Genomic DNA, 17,377 nt, shown 5'->3' on the forward strand with positions numbered 1-17,377 from the left:
AGCTAGTGACTTAAGTAGTTGATTTTACATATCAAAATAATGTAGGACTCGGGGCGCCTGGGTGGCTCAGTCGTTAAGCGTCTGCTTTCCACTCAGGTCATGATCCCAGGGTCCTGGGATCGAGCCCCGCATTGGGCTCCCTGCTCGGCGGGAGGCCTGCTTCTCCCTCTCCCACTCCCCCTGCTTGTGTTCCCTCTCTCGCTGTGTCTCTCTCTGTCAAATAAATAAATAAAATCTTTAAAAAATAATAATAATGTAGGACTCAGTGGTCAAGACATTGAGAGAGTTCCTTAGCTACCTCCCAACAAAATCAAGTATCCAGGCCCAGATAAAAATACGTCTTAGTGTGCTCAGAGAATTTGCATGTTTAACAAATGAAATTGGGCTAGATTTTGTGTTTTACAGATTTGATCTTGATATTGCAAAGTGCAAACTCGAAGTATTCATGTATTCATTAAATAAGTAGAACACATTATTAAACAGATGGCTTTTTAAACATGAGGAAAAGTTAACAGAAAACATCAAGAGTACACATGCAATTTGCAGTTACTGTCACATCGTGCTGAATTAATGCCATTGCTGTCATTTTTGTTTTTTCTCCATTTGGTTAGTTTTCTATTTCACTTTACACTAATTCAGTCTTTCACTTTTCTGGGGTTTATAAATCTCCTCTCAATAGTTGAAACAAATTAAGAACATGAAACTGATAGAATAACTAAGAAGTATCTTCCAGAACCTTCTGATCTTTTCCAGTCTGGACTTGTAGCTCCCTAGGCCAACTGAGCAGCTTTCATCTTGGGATATCCCTCACCTTTTGTCCTGGGATTCCCTTTGCCTCTGTTACAGTGAATCTTCCTTCCTGGACCCCATGACTTCCTGTTTCTTGGTTTATTCAACTCCCACCATCTTTTAAGTCTCTGCTCAGATGTTACCTTATTAGTAGACATTATGTATCCCTTTAAAATATCACCTTCTTTCCCTGGCATATTTTATCTCCTTCCCTAAATGATGTTTCTCCTTAGCACTTACCACTGACAGTCCATGTATTTCACTTGTTTATTAACGATATGCTTTGGCTCCCTAGAACATGAGCTTTATGAGGATAGGGATTTTGTCTGTCTGTTCTCTTTTGTATCCCCAGTACCTAGGATGGATTCTGGTAAATGGTAGGCTCTCCATAAATTTATAATTTTGTAGAATTGAGTATATGTATGTGTTGGGCATTTGGTCGTTTTTATATGGAAACCAATGTTCATTTCTAGGAAATGTCCCTGAAGTATTTCTTTGATTTGTTCCTTTCTGTTTTCCTCTGTTCTCTTTCTTCCACTCTAGTTTTGAATGTTAGACCCCTTAAGAGGCCTTCTCATTTTCTTATCTTTTCCCTCTTATTCATCCTTGATTTTTTTCTAAACTTTCTGCAAGGTTTATCAACTTGTATCTTTTTTTAATCAGGTTTATTTTCCAATTCTTCTGTCACGTTTTTCCAAAGTCAAACAAGAAGCAAAAAACTGTCAGTGATGAATATGAGTATTTTCTTTATCTCTTTGAGGATATTAATAATAAATTATTGATATTTTCTTCTCTGTACAACTGTTTTGTCCAAGTTACTTTAGTCTGTTTGTATCAGCTTCTGCATTCATACTGCTTTCTCTGATGTCTGATCAAAGCCCTATTCTCTGTCTCTTTTTTTAAATTATATATAATGTATTATTTGTTTCAAGGGTACAGGTCTGTGATTCATCAGTCTTAGACAATTCACAGCTCTCACCATAGCACATAGCACATAAACTCCTGTTCTCTTCATGTTTAGAAACAGGACACTGGAAGCTGATGGAAGCTTTGTGCATATGAACAGCACTTATCCACTGTGACCTTTAGGGTGACCTAACTGGGTTGCTTCCATCAGTTGTTGGGAACCACTGACATGTCAGTATCTTCAGGTCTTTCCTCTTGGGCTCACATTTCCCAGAGAAGACTCAGTCTCTTACCTGGAGGAGTATCTACAAATTGCTGCCTGTGTTTTAGGGAGAAAACCTATGGTCTTACCATTTAGTGAGTTGTTAGTATGGAACTTTGCCCCCATGTTCCCCAAGTTGGAAATCTCTGTTTTACCCTCCCAGATACAACCTCTAATCTTTTGCTGGGGTGAGAGTAGGGCAGTCACCCAACCGTGTGAAGCTCGGGGAGGGGCAGGTATCTGGGGTTCCAGCTCTTTTGGCCGATCCTCATGTGTTTAGCTTGAACTTCACATCAGAGGAACTCAGTGCAGTTAATTCCTTGGTTCTAGGGGAGTTTCTATGTGAGTGAGGTTCCTTTTTTGCCTTGACAGCTCTGGTTTAGGATTCAGCTTTTTCAGGTCTGCTAAGTAAGTTGGCCCTCATCCATCTGCTTTCCAGCTGCTGACACCAGTACCCCAATGATGGGAATTGAAGTCATTTCTCTTTATTTGCTATTACAAATAATGCGGAAATATAACAAAACAATTGAACATATGTCACTTGGAAAGAAGATGTACAGAAAAAAGATCTTATTCAGATGAATGGAAAGCACTCATTGGCACTCATTAATTATTTTTCTTCTATTTTTTTGCAGGCTTTGAGAGTAATGGCTAAAATTATGAGAGAATGTTGGTATGCCAACGGAGCAGCGAGGCTTACGGCTTTGCGTATTAAGAAAACATTGTCACAACTCAGTCAACAGGAAGGCATCAAAATGTAGTTCTGCAGCTTTGCCTGAACTCTGCTTTTCCTTCAGATCTGCTCCTGGGTTTTAATTTGGGAGGTCAATTGTTCTACCTCACTGAGAGGGAATAGAAGGATATTGCTTCCTTTTGCAACAGTGTAATAAGGTCATCGAGAAACTCCCCAGGATTTCTTTGGACCCAGGAAACAGCCGTGTGGGTCCTTTCTGTGCACTATGAACACTTCTTTCCCAGGACAGTTACAAAATGTTGTGTAGTCTACCTTTATTTTTTATTAACACAAAACTTGGTTTTTTTGTTTTTGTTTTTTTTTTAAAGATGATTGCTGGTCTTAACTTTAGGTTAACTCTGCTGTGCTGAAGATCATCTTTAAGGGTAAAGGAGCTGGATTGTTGAGTTATACAAAACATTTCTTATTTTTAAAGAAAGTGATTTATTCCTGGTTAGTACATTCTCAGAGGATTCTGAACCACTAAAGAGTTTCCTTGATTCAGACTTTGAATGTACTGTTCTATAATTTTCAGGATCTTAAAACTAACACTTAAAAACTCTTATCTTGAGTCTAAAAATGACCTCATATAGTAGTGAGGAACATAATTTATGCAATTGTATTTTGTATACTATTACTGTTCTTTCACATATTCAGAACATTACATGCCTTCAAAATGGGATTGTACTATACCAGTAAGTGCCGCTTCTGTGTCTTTCTAATGCTTACAGTCTGTGTGTCTTAAAAGCTGTAGTATTTTAATTCAAAAAATTTATTTATCTGGGTAACCCAGACTTTTCTGTTTTGTTTTTTGGAAGGTTTTTTGTAGTATGTCATTTGGTATTCCATTTTGAAAATGCCTTTCTCCTACCAAAATGTGCTTAAACCACTAAAGAAATGAAGTGGCATTAATTGATAAATGTTATCATGGTCATTTTTTAATATTCTCACATCAAGCTTTTGCATCTAAATTGTGTTGTCTAAGTATACTTTAAAAAAATCAAGTGGCACTGTAGATGCTTATAGTACTCTAATAATTTAAAACTTGTAGCATACAGACTAATTTTTCTTAAAGGGAAAATTTGTCTAGCTGCTTGTGAAAAGTTGTGTGGCATTCTGTAAGCCATTTTTTTCTTTATCTGATCAAAGACAGTGTTATTTTTTTAAGAAATGAATTACATTTAAAATTAGGGTGTGTTAATGTTGAATAATAGACCTTTTTCTAGGAAGGTAAAGGTAGTTAATCATTTGAGTAGATGACAGGTGTGCAGGAGAGTCACAGTTGTTATGTAGGAGTCAGTGTTCGGTGGACTTTCTGTCTTTGTAACTAAGGTTAGAGTTAGCGTGGTTCTGAGGTCTCACTACACTTTGAAGAAGGCAGCTTCTAAATCAGTCTTTCCTTCTGTGTGCAGATACTGCAACTGCTTAATTTACATGGTTAGGTAATAAGTTTAGTACACCCTTGATATTTGGGAGAGTGGTAGCTAAAGAACATTCTGAGTATTGGTTCTCCATTTACAGATGTTCTCAGTCAAATTCTATGTTTAAAGCAAACTTGTCATGGTCTTCACACTAAGTTGAAACTGGCTTATAGTAACTGATTTTTACTTCCAGTGCTAAAAGTCTTTTAGGGCTTTTACGGTTTTCAGAGTTCTCTTTATCACTGTGATCTTATTCTGATGGGAGAAAAACTATCATAGCAATGAGGCAAGACATTGACTTTATAGTGCTATCAATTTCCAAATGAAAGGGTCAGAATAACCTTTATAGTATTTGGTCAGTAAGAGATAGTGGCCATTTACGCTGACTGAGCTGCATTCTGATCATGTCTTTTCTCTTATACATAGAATAAATTTGAAAGACTATTTGGTCTTAAAGCCAAAGTAATTTTAGAATGAATGACATATGCATAGGAATTTAGTGTCAGTTTCATGTGTTAAAAACATCATGGGGAAAAATGTGCTTAGAGGTTAATATTTTGACTCCAAATTTGAGTTTTTTTCTGTAGTTACCATGATTTTGTCAACGCAAATGAATGACAGACGTTGAGGGCTTTGTTTTATAATTACGTTATATTTCCTGTTTAATAATCTCTAGCTCTCTGATTAGGTACTTTTTTTTTTTTCTTGGCCATTTCTATGCCTACCAGATCTGCTTTATGAAATCCAGGGGACCAATGCTAAAACTATTTTTATATAATTTTAAGAACATACCAAAAGTTCTTGTCTGATTTAAAATTGAGATACATGATTTCTCACTTTCATATAAGGTAATCAACTTTTACTGAAGATATTCTTTATTAAATCAAAGATTGAGTTGCAATTATACTATTCTTGCCTAAGTGGATAAAATGTACTTTTGGTGAGTCAGGGAATTTTTTTAAAAGTTGGAGTTTAGTTCTAAATTCGGTTTACATATTACTGCAGCAAATTCCTTTTCTGGCTAATGACAGTTTGATAAACTCCGATTAGTTAATATTGAAAATGAAAGTCACTTAAAAATGAAATAGATCATGATTACTGTGGCCATAACCGCAGATACGTTTGACTAAGGTATTGATTTTCTCATTTAGATTCACAAGCCTTTGCTTATACTGCCTATCTTCAGATGCTCACCTTCCAAAATTAAACTTGGTTTAAAATATACCTTCAGACCAATTACTTGTCCACATCCATTTCGTCAGTACCCCGGAGGAATGGGGATGAGGGAGGTATGACCCAGTGGGGCGCAGGAATCCCTAGCCCGCCCTTCCTAACTTTAGCTTAAGTTTCTCTCAGCCTACCTTCCTGCTGGTCCCTGACTCAGAGATGAATTGCCTTGCCACCATCCTTCCCCGCCCACCTCCCCTCAGCAGCCTTATGACAGCATAGCTGCTTTGGAAATCTAGAGTAAAATGGTTGACGGAAGTACGGGACATGGTTCCATTTCCTTGAGTCACTGGATGTTGCCGGGAGGGTTCTCCAGGTTTGGAGATGGGGTGGATGATGGCCCTGCTGGCTGCCTTGTTTTGACTTCAGCTGCGGCCAAGGAATGGGAAGGCAGCGAGGTAGCAGTCACGGCAGCAGCAGTTGTGCCAGAAGCAGCGGCACATCCGGTCCTGGAGGGGACAGGGCGAGGTCCGAAGCGCGGAGTCTGTGAGTCTGCTGTAGTGATAGTGCTCAAGAAGTGCCTTGAGTCCGTGCACAGTGACATCGTTAGTAACATCAAGAATTCCACATTTCAGTTCTTGTTACAAAATTTCAGTGGTCACTTGGCCATTTTGCAGCTCATGCATGAGCTACCTTCAGTTCCTCCTCTACATCCGAGAGCTGTCCCGTATAGAGTATTTTATAAAACAAGATGGCATAGTGCTAATTAAAATGCAGAACAAAATCAGTATCCCCTTAGACATGTCCTATCAAGAGTTTATTTTTATCCTTGCACTGAAAGAGTGATTGTTAGGTCAGCTGGTTCTTTTTGTTTCTTGACTGTGGCAGTGTTCTGGCTCCAAATGATGGAGATTCCAGATAATGGTTCTGTTATAGCATGGCAGGAAATGCCAGTTCAGATATTTTTGAGATCCTAAAGAATAGGTCTGCACATGTAATCTGTAGCTCCTTGTGTCTGTTTTGGAATGCTGGACTACCCATGGGCCCTCTCTCTAGGAATGCTGGAATTCTAAGACATTCTGAGGATTGTCAGTACACTTAAACTTTTCAACACCATTATGCAATCTTATTTGTAATTGTAGACTTTAAAGAATGTGTTTAATAACATTCAACCTGTTTCTTAAAGCTTAAAAAAAGAACTTAAGTGAATTTGTTTTTATTTTTTAACAAGATTTGTGAATTGAATATCATGAACCGTGTTTTGATATCCCTTTTTCACATTGTGCCAATGGAATGGGGTGTTTGATATTTCTTTATATGTCAAGGAGATGCTTCAAAATGTCAATTGCTTTAAACTTAAATTACCTCTCAAGAGACCAAGGTACATTTACCTCATTGTATATATAATGTTTAATATTTGTCAGAGCATTCTCCAGGTTTGCAGTTTTATTTCTATGAAGTATGAGTGTTATGTTGCTAAATTACTGAAATGGTACTGTATTGTTTATATTTGTACCCCTAATAACATCTTCTATAGTTTTTGTTTTCTGTATTTTATTGTATTTGTGCAAAATTCTTTTGGCTTTATCAGTGTGATCTCTGCCCTTTCAGATGTGTACAGAAAATGTCCATATAAATTTTCATTTAAGTTGAATGATTTTGAGAAAACTGTAAAGAGGAAAGAAAAACAAAAATTGCAGTTCCCCATAAGTTTTTAAAAGTTGTATATTGTATTTGTAGTAATATTCTGAATGAGTTGTAAATAGGAAGTAGAAGAGCGATGCTTATGTCAAGTCCTAACACTACAGTAGAAAAATGGAAGCAATGCAAATAAATGACTTTTTTTCCCAAGTGCTAGTGGCATAATTTAAAATAAAGTGTGTATATTGGACCGAGCCATGCTGTTATGAAATGTAGTTGCTGTAGATAGATATTAGAATTTTTGGATTATTCCCCAGTACAAGTTACATCGTAATGTGGTTGAGAAGTGCCCACCTGCCCCAAGGTGCCTCCATGGGCGTGGTAGCTTCTTCCCACGTGTGCAGGGGTTGCTGATCTGACAGTGGGCAGGATGGGACCTGCCTCCCTGTGAACTATGTTGCCTCTTGCTCAGCAGATTTGCTAAGGTTGTGTTAAAGTGATCTTATTACTTTGATTCTCAAAGTTTTGCAGTTATTTTCAAAGGAAATTTAGAGTGTTTTCATCTTTCCTAATTGAAGGATTTGTGAGAATTGGCATAATTTGTAGAAATAGGCTTGGCTGCTTTTTTTTTTTTTAAGTAGATTTGAACAGTTAGTATGCTGGGAGTGGAAACTTGGCTCATGAGAAAACAGCAGATAGTGAATGAGGAGATGTGGCCCCCAAAACAGTTGGGAGTGGTTTTGTGGATTGGCTTGCTCTTGAATTGCAGATTGTCACTTCAATTCAAAGACTGGATTTAGGGATTTTTTTTTTTTCTTTCTCCATAATAAAGAAGACACATCACTAGGATGTAGAGCTTTTGTTGAAAGATGGAAAAAAGTGGAATTATTTTTAAAACATAGATTCAGAGAAACAGCAGAACCAGCTTTATACTGGTCTCTTCTAACTTAGAAAAAATGTTTTTACATATGTGGTCTCATGGACATATCTTTTTTTTTTTAAAGATTTTATTTATTTATTTGAGAGAGAGAGAATGAGAGACAGAGGGCATGAGAGGGAGGAGGGTCAGAGGGAGAAGCAGACTCCCTGCCGAGCAGGGAGCCCGATGCGGGACTCGATCCTGGGACTCCAGGATCATGACCTGAGCCGAAGGCAGTCGCTTAACCAACTGAGCCACCCAGGCACCCTCTCATGGACATATCTTGCAACTCTGCACTTTTTTTTGTTTGTTTTACAGTTGAAGATTTACAAAACAATGGGGCTATTCTGAAATATGAGTAGAAAAACTTGATGTTATAAAATCTAAGGCTCAGTCATGCATGGTTCAGCCATGCATAATTTTTAAGAATTGGGAAAGAAACAAATGATATTAAATCATTACGGAAATAAAGGAGTTTTTATGAGAGCTAAAGAGAAATGGAAAAGGTAAGAAACTTAACTATTTTCTGTTAGAAAGAACAGAATTATAAAGGGGGATTGGCCACTTAAGTATTATTTCTAAGGGGAAAGAATCCATTGAGAGAGGTAAGAAAAATCGGAAGTAAAGGGGAGTATTGATGTAGACCAATAATAAAATGTGCACATACTGTGGTAGGCAGCACAAAAACACTTGGGATCTTAATGTTGTAGTAGATGGTGTACAGGGAGGTCTGCTTCTTTGTTTAAAGGGAGATGTGATTAAGAAACTATTTGGTAGTGTTAGGCATTTTTATTTTTTTAAAAGATTTATTTTAGAGAGTACGTGCACGAGTGGGGGGAGTAGCAGAGGGAGAGAATCTTTAAGCAGTCCCCCTGCTGAGCCTGAGTGGGGTGCCTGTCTTGGGGGCTCCATCCACTCACCTATGAGATCATGACATGAGCCAAAACCAAGAGTCGGACGCTCAACCAACTGAGCCACCCAGGTACCCCAATGTTAGACATTTTAAAAGGAAAAACTACGTAGGAAAGGTTATGAACATCAACCATAAAATAACACTAGAACTGTTGCTTGGCACCCCTGATACTCACAAGAGGAGTCAGGTGGTCATGGGATTCATAAGCTGAAATAGATGTGGGCACTCAGTGAGGGATGGATTAAATGCACGTTTGAGACTTAATTCCAGATGTGGAGAAATGCACACTTGTCATTACCTAGTGTTTGAGTTTTTCCAAGTGCTTTCATATGTATGATCTCACCTGATTTTTGGAACTAGGACAGATGGTGGCCAACTGAGGGGACAGAGGACTGAGAGGAGCCTTTAGGGAATGGATGAAGGTGAACTGGGTGTGGATTTTTAGGGGTGAGGCCAGAGAGGGCAGATAAGAGGCTCAGGGGTAGCTGCCTCTCCTTCACTGGCCTTCCACTTTGTGAGCTTTTTTCACTCCTGGCTTGTTCCCTGGGAGTCTGATTTGGGAGTTCAAAGCCTTGTAGCTTGGGAGGCCCAGTGGCAGCTGGGCAAGCCCCAGAGCCAGCCTTAGTGTTCACCTCAGTGTCAAGGAGAGAGAATGAGGCCTCAAAAATCTCTCATAAAAATAACAAAACCCCCAGAAACTTAGAAAGCTGAACATTCTAGATGTTCTCAATATGTAGCAGACCTACCTAGATCTGAACAGGCTACAGCAGTTAAAAACAGTACAGGCAGAATATGTTTTGGATGACCTACAGGCACACTTCTCTCTGGTTCCTGAGTAGGGGAGGCTCAGGGAGGGCACTGGGTACAACGGAGCAGACTTTTATACACCAAGCTCAGATCTTTCCTTCCTTTTACCAACTACTGGATTCACAAGAGTGTAGGGGAGGTGACTCCTGCTGCCCCAAGCCCCTCTAGCCAGCTCAGAAGGGCTGGAAATCCACCCTGTGGTTTTGACTCCGATTTAGGGCCTGCAGATTCCGATTAAGTTGCCACTCTCCCCAGTAGGCCCCAGAGTGTCTGGTATTTCTACATCTAATCTTAAAGCCTGCTTAGGATAACAGTCCCCTTGGGAATCTCTGACTCAAGACCAACGGAGGGACTGTGGGTTCATGGGTGATGCTTGCACTTTCAGGAAGCTCCAGGGATTTTTGGTTGGATTTGGATACAATTAGCTTTGAAAAATGAAGACAAAAAATAAGGTGGCAAACTAAAGAGATAAAAAGACTCCGTTTCCTGCCTGTGGATCTGCTTTCAAAGAAACCCTTCAGAATGAAAATAACATATGGTCACTCAAATCCACAGGATGGAAGGAAGACTACTGGAAATGGTAAATATAGGAGTAAATATAAAGGATTGTGTACATGTATTACTGATATAACAAATTACCACAAATGTACTCATTTACAGCAATACCCATTTATGATCGCATGCTTCTGTAGTTTGGAAGTCCAAGTATAATATGGCTGAGTTGGTTCTCTGCTCCATGTTTTAGAAGTTCAAAATCAAGGTGTTGGCTGTACTGCATTCCTTCTAGAGGGTTAGGATAAATTCACTTCCAAGCTCATTCAGGTTGTTGGTAAAATTCGGCTCCATGAGGTTGTAAGACTGAGGTCCCCATTTCCTTGCTGTCAGAGGAGTTGTTCTCAACCTCTAGAAGCCACTCACAATTCTTGGTTATTGGTTCCTTTCCTCTATCCTCAAAGCCAGCAACAGTAATGTGGGTCCTTCTCATACTTCATCTCTCTGATCTCCTCTTCTGCCTCATCTCGTTTCTCTCTTCCACTGCAGTTTTCTCTGTTGGACTCTTCTACCTCCCTCTTCTATTGTTCATAGGTTACATGTCATTACAGTGTGATTACATTGGGCCCATCTGGATAATCTAGGATCATTTCCCCATTTAGTAACCTTAATTTCATTTGTAAAGTCCATTCGTGGCAGTACCTTGATTGAATAGCCAGAGGATGGGAATCTTGGGGAGACATTTGCCTACACAATAAATATATTTTTTTCTTTTTTAAATGGCACATTATTGTATAAAGCAATAATGATAACACTCTAACATAGATGCAATGTATATTATAATAATAGCACAAAGGAGGGAGTAGGAAATGGAGCTATATTGAAACAAACTTCTATGTTTTATTGAAATTATGTTAGTATTAATCTGAAGAAGACTGTGATAAATTGAAATGCATATTATTGTAGTCCCTAGAGCAGGCACTAACACAATGCTCAAAAAAATAGAGTTAAAAAATCAACAGAAATCAAAATGTTAAACAAAAGAAGGCGGCAAGAGAGGGACAGAGAAGCAAAAAGATATGACACATTTGAAAAACAAATAACAAAATGGTAGCCATAACTCTTAACTATACCAATAATTTCATTAAATGTGATTGGACTAAATACTTAAAAGGTAGAAGTTGTTGGAATGGATAAAAAAAAGCAAAACTCAACTACATGGTGTTTATAAGAGACATACTTTAGATACAAAGACAAATAGTTTGAAAGTAAAGGTATGGAAAAATATATACTGTGCAAATGGTAACCATAAGAAAGCTGGAATGGCTATATTAATATCAGGCAAAGTGGGCTTTGAGACAAGAAATATTACTAGAAATAGAGGACATTTCAAATGATTTTAAAAAGGGTCACTATATCAGGGAGATATAACAACTATTAATGTATATGCACCTAACAACAGAGCCCCAAAATACATGAAGAAAAAGTGACAGATTTGGAAGGAGAAATAGACAATTCGACAATAATATTTGGAGATTTCAATATCCTACTCTTAGTAATTGATAGAAGAACCTGACAAAAAAGCATATAAGAGAACGCTGTTAGTCAACTTGTCCTGACATTTGTAGACCACCACCCACCACTAGCAGAACACACATTCTTTTCAAGTCCACATGGAACATTCTCCAGGGAAGACCATATGCTGTGCCATAAAATAAGTCTCAACAACAAAATTGAAATCATAGGAAGTATCGTCTCCAACCATGTTGAAATTAAATTAGAAGTCACCAACAGAAAGAAATCCCCAAATGTATGGAAATTAACACATTTTCTAAATAATTCATATTGAGGAAATCACAAGGAAAATTAGAAAATAATTTTAACTAAATGAAAATGAAAACATCCAAATTCATGGTATGTAGCTAAAACAGTGCTGAAAGGGAGATTTATACTTTTAAATACCTGTATTTAAATCCCACAAAGATAGATACAAAATCCTTAACACAATATTAACAAACTGAATCCAGCAACAAATAAAAAGGTTTATACACCAGGACCAAATGGGGTGTATCCAAGTGCTGCAAGCTTGTTTTACCATACCAAATATCAATCTTTTACACCATATTAATAAAAGAAACGATAAAACCCATATGATCAACTAAATAGACAACAGGAAAAGCATTGGACAGAATTCAACATCCATTTATGATAAATACTCAGCAAAGTAGTAGAAGGCAACTTCAACCTAATGAAGGACTTTTCAACTATGAAAAAGCACATCTAACATACTTAATGGGAGGAGAGTGCTTTTCTCCTGAAATCAGGAACAAGTCAAGAATATCCATTCTCAGTATTTCTATTCAACTTTGTGGTGGAGGTTCTATCCAGCTCCCACTCTCCTCCCCAAAAAGATTAAAGTCATTTAAAGGGGGGGGGAGTGAAACTATAAATGACACGATCCTGTAAGATTTTAAGGAATCCACAAAACTATTAGAACTAGTAAATATAGCAAGAACTAGTAAATTTAGCAAGGCTATAGAATACAAGTCCAATACACAAAAGATCTATTGAAATCCACTATATTAGCAAAGAACAATCCCCCCAAATTAAAAAAAAAAAAATCCACTCACAATAGCACAAAGAGAACATAGAAACAGATTAATTTCACTGAAATTTACAAAATTCCTGAGTAATAAGGATCTAAATAAATGAAGAAACATTCCATGTTTGTGGATTAGAGGATTCTGTACTATTATAATGGCAGTTCTCCCCAAATTACTCCATAGGTTCAACTCAAACCCTATCAGTATTCCAGCAGGATTCTTTCTTTGTTTAGGAGTTGACAAACTGATCCTAAAACTTATATGGAAATGCAAAGTATCTAAAATAGAATCATTTTTGAAAAGAACAGAAAAAGAATATTAGAAGACAACCTTACCCAATTTCAAAACTTACTATAAAGCTGCAATAATCAAGACAGTGTTTTATTGACATGAAGATAGGCAATATGGACCAATGGAACAGTATTGAGAATCCAGAAATAGACCCTTGCATATATGACCAAGTGATCTTTGACATATGTGCCAAGACAACTCAATAGGAAAAAGGACAGTCTTTTCAATAAATGGTGCTGGAACAATTGGACACCCATATTAAAAACAAGAGGAAAGAAGGGAGAAAGGAAGTAATTTGGCCCTTCCTTCATTGTAGACCTAAAGGTAAAAGCAAACAGATAAAGGTAAGAGGCTATATAACTTCTAGAAAAAAACAGGAGAAGCTCTTCTTGACCTTGGGTTAGGCAAAGATTTCAACTAACAGAAGCAAAAACCATTAAAAAGGCAAATTGATAAGTTGGACATCATCAAAATTAAAATCTTTTGGGCTTAAAAATCTTTGTCAATGAAAAGTCAAGCCAAAAGATGGAGGGAAAGAATTTACAAATTATATATCTGATAAAGGACTTGTATTCAGAATACATAAACAAATCTTAGAGCTCAAGAAGACAAATGATCCTTTGAAAAATGGTCAAAAGATCTGATAGACATTTTCCCAAGAATATCTATGAATGGCTAATAAACACAATTTCTTGAAGACTGTTGATGAGATTAGAACCATAATGAAAACCATTCCATGCCTGCTGGAATGGCTATAATCAAACAATGCCAAGTGTTGGTGAGGATGAGAAAAACTAGAATCTTCATACATTGCTGGAATGTAAAGTGGTATAGTCCCTTTGGAAACCAGATGGACAGTTTCTTAAGACAGTCAAATATGAACCTGCTATATGACAATTCCATTTTTTACGTATCTACACTGAATGGGATTGACAGATAAAATACAGGATGCCCAGTTAAATTTGGATTTCAGGTAAACAACAAATAATTTTTTTTTTATTTAAGTATGTCTCAAATATTGCATGAGACATACTAAAAAACTCACCTGAACTGGGTGTCCTATATTTTAACTTGCTAAATCTGGCAACCCTAATCCAAGAAAAATGAAAACATCCACACAAAGAATTGTGGGTGGAATGTTCATAGCAGCATCATAGCCCAAAATTGAAGCAATCGAAATGTCCACCCACTGGTGGATTGATTTTTTTTTTTTTTTTTTAAGGTGTTCTGTTTATGGAGTGGTTTACTATTCGGAAATAAAAAGGAATGGACTACTGGTGCATACTGCAACAGGTTGGTAGATCACAGATCCCCTGCAACATTTCCCAGTCACTTGGCACAACCTCTAATTGTGCTTCATTCCCATTTTAACCCGCATAGGATTTTCAGGACTTTTCTCTCCCTCTTCACCTTGAAGGAAGCACACCTTTCCCTTTCCTAGCACCTGAGCACTAACAAAACCGGTTTGGTGATTATTTGGAGGCTGACTCTACTGGGCCCTTCGCTTCTGAGGGGCATGGCATGATTGGGGTGTCCTGTCAGAGGCCCAGTTCTACTTGTTAGGGTTGTCTTCTCTGCAGAGCTCCCTGCCACACTCTCTTTATGAAGCCATGTCCCAGTGTACGCACCTTCCCTCGAAGGCCTTGTCCTTGGATGGCTCCAAGGCTGGCCTCTGCAGCTAGAAATGAACCTCCCCGCAACAAGGACCAGGTGGTTCACTGTGACCCTCTGAGGCCCAGCACAGGGTTTGGCTCACAGCAGGCCTCAAGAAGAGCTTGTCGAATGAACATCCATTTTCAGGAATCCTGGATGGATATGAGCTGATCCGACAGAATGCAGCTATGGAGCTGGGTATTTACTTTCTAGAAGCAAAGTCTTCCACCCTGGGGCTCCCCAAATGGAGGGCCTGCGAGCTCTTTATACAGGAATTCCAGCCTCTAGCTTCCCATCCTTCATCCTTCCTCGTGGCCCCACCAATCCCTGGCTTCCCTCTTGCTATTCTGTTTACTTCTTCCATCAGCTACGCCCATGTCCTTTTCTTTGTATTCTTCTCTCACTTGATTTTTTTTTTCCTAAGACAGTGGGCCGTTTCTTAGAACCCAGCACCTTTTAGTAAGATGAAGTTTGAATTTTTGCTTTAAATTATTTAAAGTAAAAGAATATTTTTTATACTTAAATACTTACTGAACATTGACAATATAACAAATTCTATACATATCATTCACATCTTCCTATTATTCTCGTACTGTCCTTCCAGATTAAAAAACACTCAGAGTGCTTACTTACAGCATCCCAGAACTCAGCCCAGCTTATAAGTGTAGTGAACCAGAGGATTTGGGAAGTCTTTCCAGTTCTAATATTTTGTGATCCTAATACAGTTTTTCCTTATGTTTCTTTTTAAAACTAATCAGTGAATGAAGTCTGCTTTAATCTTATTTGGATGTCGATATTTTCAAACTTCACTTTAAAAAGGAACAAGAATTTGGTTCATTAAATTGTAGGGCCTAAGTTTTTTTTTTTTTTAATATTTATTTATTTGAGAGAAAGAGAGTGTGCACGGGGAGAGAAGCAGAGGGACAGGGAGAAGCAGACTCCCTACTGAGCAGGGAGTCTGATGCGGTCCTCAATCCCAGGACCCTGAGATCATGACCTGAGCCGAAGGCAGACGCTTAACCAACTGAGCCACCCAGGCGCCCCTAGGGCCTAGGTTTTTAAGGAATGTGTCCTAAACGTGGATGAGTGTGATATGGAAATCCAGTGCTCGCTAAACACGAGTTGGGTTTGGTAGATGGCTCACCAGATCTAGTTTGACTCCTTCTGGACTCTTTGGTGCCTTGGCTTTGTTGGAGTCATTCCAAAAACCAGTCTGTGGATCTGTGTCTCTGGGTGTAAGGGGACTGGCACGGTACTTGACATATAGTAGGCACCCAATAGGGATTTATCGAATGCCTGCATGCCAGGGCCATGTAATCTAACTTCTCAGAAATGCAGACATTCTTTCTGTAACCTCAAGATGGAGGGTTACCCCGCCTCCCTACCCATTTTTAGTGACCAGGGATGCATTCACTGTTTCACAGGACAGTGTAAGTTATTTTTAGAGAGGAATACTTATGAAAAGGTCCTTTCCAGTATGCTATCTCTCCTCGTCATTGGTCCCACACACCAAGCCTTTGCCCCAGGGTAGCCCTGTCAGAAATTAGAGACCATGTTGTCCCTTGGGTCAGCTCTTTGCTAGGCTGAACAAAACTCCATTTCTGGAACCATTGCCCATGGCTTCCCAAGCATCTCTCTGTATGATCCTGATTTCTTACTCATATTGCTAGTAGTCCATTGCTCCTGGTAGAAGATAGATTTCAGGTCTGTGCCGGTCTCAGGAGGTAATAAATATTATTTATAAAACAAAACAGAAAGCCTTCCCAACTCAGCCTATTCTCCAAGAAGTCTTCAGCAGATGGCAGTGTTGATCTTTCACTGGTTTTTGGACAGCAGAGAGTTTTGTTTTGTTTCGTTTTTACAAATTTAGAACAGCCAACATTTCTGCCTCGCTTTAGATTGTGGGTTCCACAACATGTAGTTCTTTTTACTCAGGGTTTTTTGTTTGGGCCTTACCAAAAACCCCAAGTCCATCAAGCAGGCTAATAATTAAGTAAATCTTCAAACTAATATTTCTATTTAAAATTTTTTAATTACAAAAGCTATGCCTGCTTGTTAAAAATTCAAAAAGATACAGAAGTGTAGACAGTAAAAGTGAATGATGGTTTTCCAGGTGTTTTACTGGGCATGTAAAATACATCTATAACAATATGTATATATATCAATGGGGTCATACTATTCCTATTACTCTGCAACTTACATTTGCTTCCTCACAGAGTGTGCATTCTTCCACATCAATACATACCATCGTCATTCTTCCTATTTTCATGGTTTATAACATTTACATTCTATTCCAGAACCATAGTCAAGTCTTCCAGGCTTGAACCTCTGAATACTTAAACCCAATAAAAATAGCATTTACCATACTGTGGTTATGTAAATATTAATCACAGCAGAACAAAATGAAATCAGATCTACAGTAAAATAAAGAAAATCCCACGTACTTGATGACCACAAAATTGTCAAGGTTCAAAGCTGTCTCTTTTTTTTTTAATGGAATTTCCCACTTTATTTTTAAAGTTAATTAAATTGAATTATAGTTGACATACAATATTCTATGAGTTGCTGGTGTACAACATAGTAATTCGATATCCGTATACATGATGACTTGATCACCGTGGTAGGTCTAGTGACCAACTGTCATCATACAGAGTTGTTACCGTATTATTGATTATAGTCCCTATGTCAAAGCTGCCTTTTAATTTCATTTTTACTTTCCTCACTGTTACTCAGCTATCACGGTCCTTTATTAGTTTGTTTTAATCTCATGTTCCTTGCAC

The 17,377-nt window shown here is 38.1% G+C and overlaps 1 protein-coding gene across 2 annotated transcripts in view; it reads left to right on the forward strand.

The window, feature by feature from the left end:
- Window positions 1–7,129, forward strand: part of TGFBR1 (transforming growth factor beta receptor 1) — a 57,013-nt gene extending 49,884 nt beyond the window's left edge. For both annotated transcript variants that reach the window (XM_036074146.2, XM_036074147.2), the window contains exon 9: window positions 2,593–7,129. In XM_036074146.2, the coding sequence (XP_035930039.1) occupies window positions 2,593–2,718 (126 nt within the window). In that variant the 3' untranslated portion in view covers window positions 2,719–7,129. The remainder of the gene's footprint in view (window positions 1–2,592) is intronic.
- The last annotated feature ends 10,248 nt before the right edge of the window (window positions 7,130–17,377 follow it).

The sequence above is a fragment of the Halichoerus grypus genome, chromosome 14 (genome assembly GCF_964656455.1).
Source record: "Halichoerus grypus chromosome 14, mHalGry1.hap1.1, whole genome shotgun sequence".
Taxonomy (NCBI): Eukaryota; Metazoa; Chordata; class Mammalia; order Carnivora; family Phocidae; genus Halichoerus; species Halichoerus grypus.